This window comes from Corvus brachyrhynchos, unplaced genomic scaffold (genome assembly GCF_000691975.1).
Source record: "Corvus brachyrhynchos isolate BGI_N302 unplaced genomic scaffold, ASM69197v1 scaffold305, whole genome shotgun sequence".
NCBI classification, from domain to species: domain Eukaryota; kingdom Metazoa; phylum Chordata; class Aves; order Passeriformes; family Corvidae; genus Corvus; species Corvus brachyrhynchos.
The window spans coordinates 1,557,536-1,559,238 of NW_008239284.1; the positions used below are offsets into that span (position 1 = coordinate 1,557,536).

Sequence of the window (1,703 nt, forward strand, 5' to 3'; positions counted from 1 at the left end):
GGCCTCGGGCTGCCCGCTGTACTCCTCGCTCCAGTCGATGGCCAGGCCCTCGCCCAGCAGGTGCAGGTTGGGATCGCTGTTGTGCATCACCATGCTGTCCCTGTACAGGTTGTGCTTGCGCTGCACGGCCGCCTCCTTCACAGCTGGGGACAGGGAGGGACAGGTCACAGGGGCTGCGGGCACTGCCAGGCCGGGGCACCTCGCCCAGTGCTGCCCGTGGGTGGGGGGAGAGCTGGAGCTGGGTGGAGGGGTCGGCATCCCACCCACTGCCCAGCCCTGCCAGTGGGGAAGCTGCTTCTGGGGCAGCCCCCAGCACCCTGCACAGGGTTACCCTCCTCGGATACACCCCAGCACCCTCCATGGGGTCACCCTCTCCTCACACAGCCCCCAGCACCCTCCATGGGGTCACCCTCTCCTCACACAGATCCCCCAAAAGGGTCCCCCCCTCCTCACGCAGCCCCCAGCACCCTCCATGGGGTCACCCCCTCCTCACACAGCCCCCAGCACCCTGAATGGGATCACCCTCTCCTCACACAGCCCCCAGCACCCTGAATGGGATCACTCCCTCCTCACACAGGTGCCACAGGACCCTACCTTGCATGATGTCTTTCATCACCGACTGCAGCACCACCTCCTCGTAGGTGTTCTCCACCAGGATGAAGCTGGCAAAGTCCTCGAAGATCAGCTCCTGGAACTTGGCTAATTCCTGCCAGAGAGGGAGAGGCGGCTCAGCCCAGCGGGATGGGTGTGATGGATGCTCCAGCCCCTCCACGGGGGCGGGTGGTGCTGTCCCACAGCCCAAACTTTCCCCTCTTACCCCCTTGCAGGTGGGTGCCAGCTTTTTCAACAGGAAGGGGATGGTGATCTGCAGCAGGGCCTCCCTGAAGAACTTCTTCCTCACCGTGCTGCTGTCGTAGTCGAATTTCTGCAGGATGAGAGGGTGGCCAGGTTACCCAGCGCTGTGGGCTGGCAGCCCCCGGCCCATGGGCACAAACCCCTGAGATTTGCCCCCCAACCCATCTGCACAGGCGGGAGCAGACCCCCCCTGGCCTCACATCCCTCTCCCCAGCTGTTTCCCAGTGTTTCTGAGCCCGGGTAGGAGCCACTGCTGGCTGCAGGAGGGCTTGGGGGCCAGTCTGAACCCTGGGGGGCTTTTACAGATGTGGTCAGAGGGGACCTGGCTCCTCCAGGTGATTTCCCACTTGCCTGCCCCCAGCAAAATCCATGAAAACCTCAATATAAAGAAGAATTCCCCCAGAAGACTTTTGTTGAAATAGGTAACATCACTCCTGGCCTCTTCCCTGGCCAAGGGACGAGGCGACCAAAGGCCACCAAAGGTCCTGACCCCCTGCCTCACCTTGAGCACCCTCTCAAGGATGCGCTGGATGGACTTGCACAGGTCGTCCTTGCCCTGCAGCTTGCCCAGCTCCTGGTGCAGCAGCGTCTCGAAGGTGTACACGGCATCGTCCATTTGCTGCAGCCAGAGGCACATGGTCAGCATGGGGGGCACCCCAAGGGTGGGCAGGGGGCTCTTGGGGCACTGCCACACCGAGATGAGCCTTAGCACAGACCCCCACGCTGGTTTGGGGTGGAAGAGACCTTAAAACTCATCCTCACCCCTGCCATGGGCAGGGACACCTCCCACTGTCCCAGGCTGCTCCAAGCCCCAATGTCGAAACTGTGCTGTTGCACTGCCATGGGTC

At 62.7% G+C, this 1,703-nt stretch overlaps 1 protein-coding gene across 1 annotated transcript in view; it reads right to left on the reverse strand.

The window, feature by feature from the left end:
• FAM129B (family with sequence similarity 129 member B) overlaps positions 1-1,703 on the reverse strand; it is a 15,184-nt gene that overhangs the window by 1,511 nt on the left and 11,970 nt on the right. Inside the window, exons 10-13 of the mRNA XM_017740287.1 lie at positions 1,358-1,474; positions 818-925; positions 595-706; positions 23-143 (exon numbers count right to left, since the gene is read on the reverse strand). Coding sequence (XP_017595776.1) covers positions 23-143; positions 595-706; positions 818-925; positions 1,358-1,474 — 458 coding nt within the window. The remainder of the gene's footprint in view (positions 1-22; positions 144-594; positions 707-817; positions 926-1,357; positions 1,475-1,703) is intronic.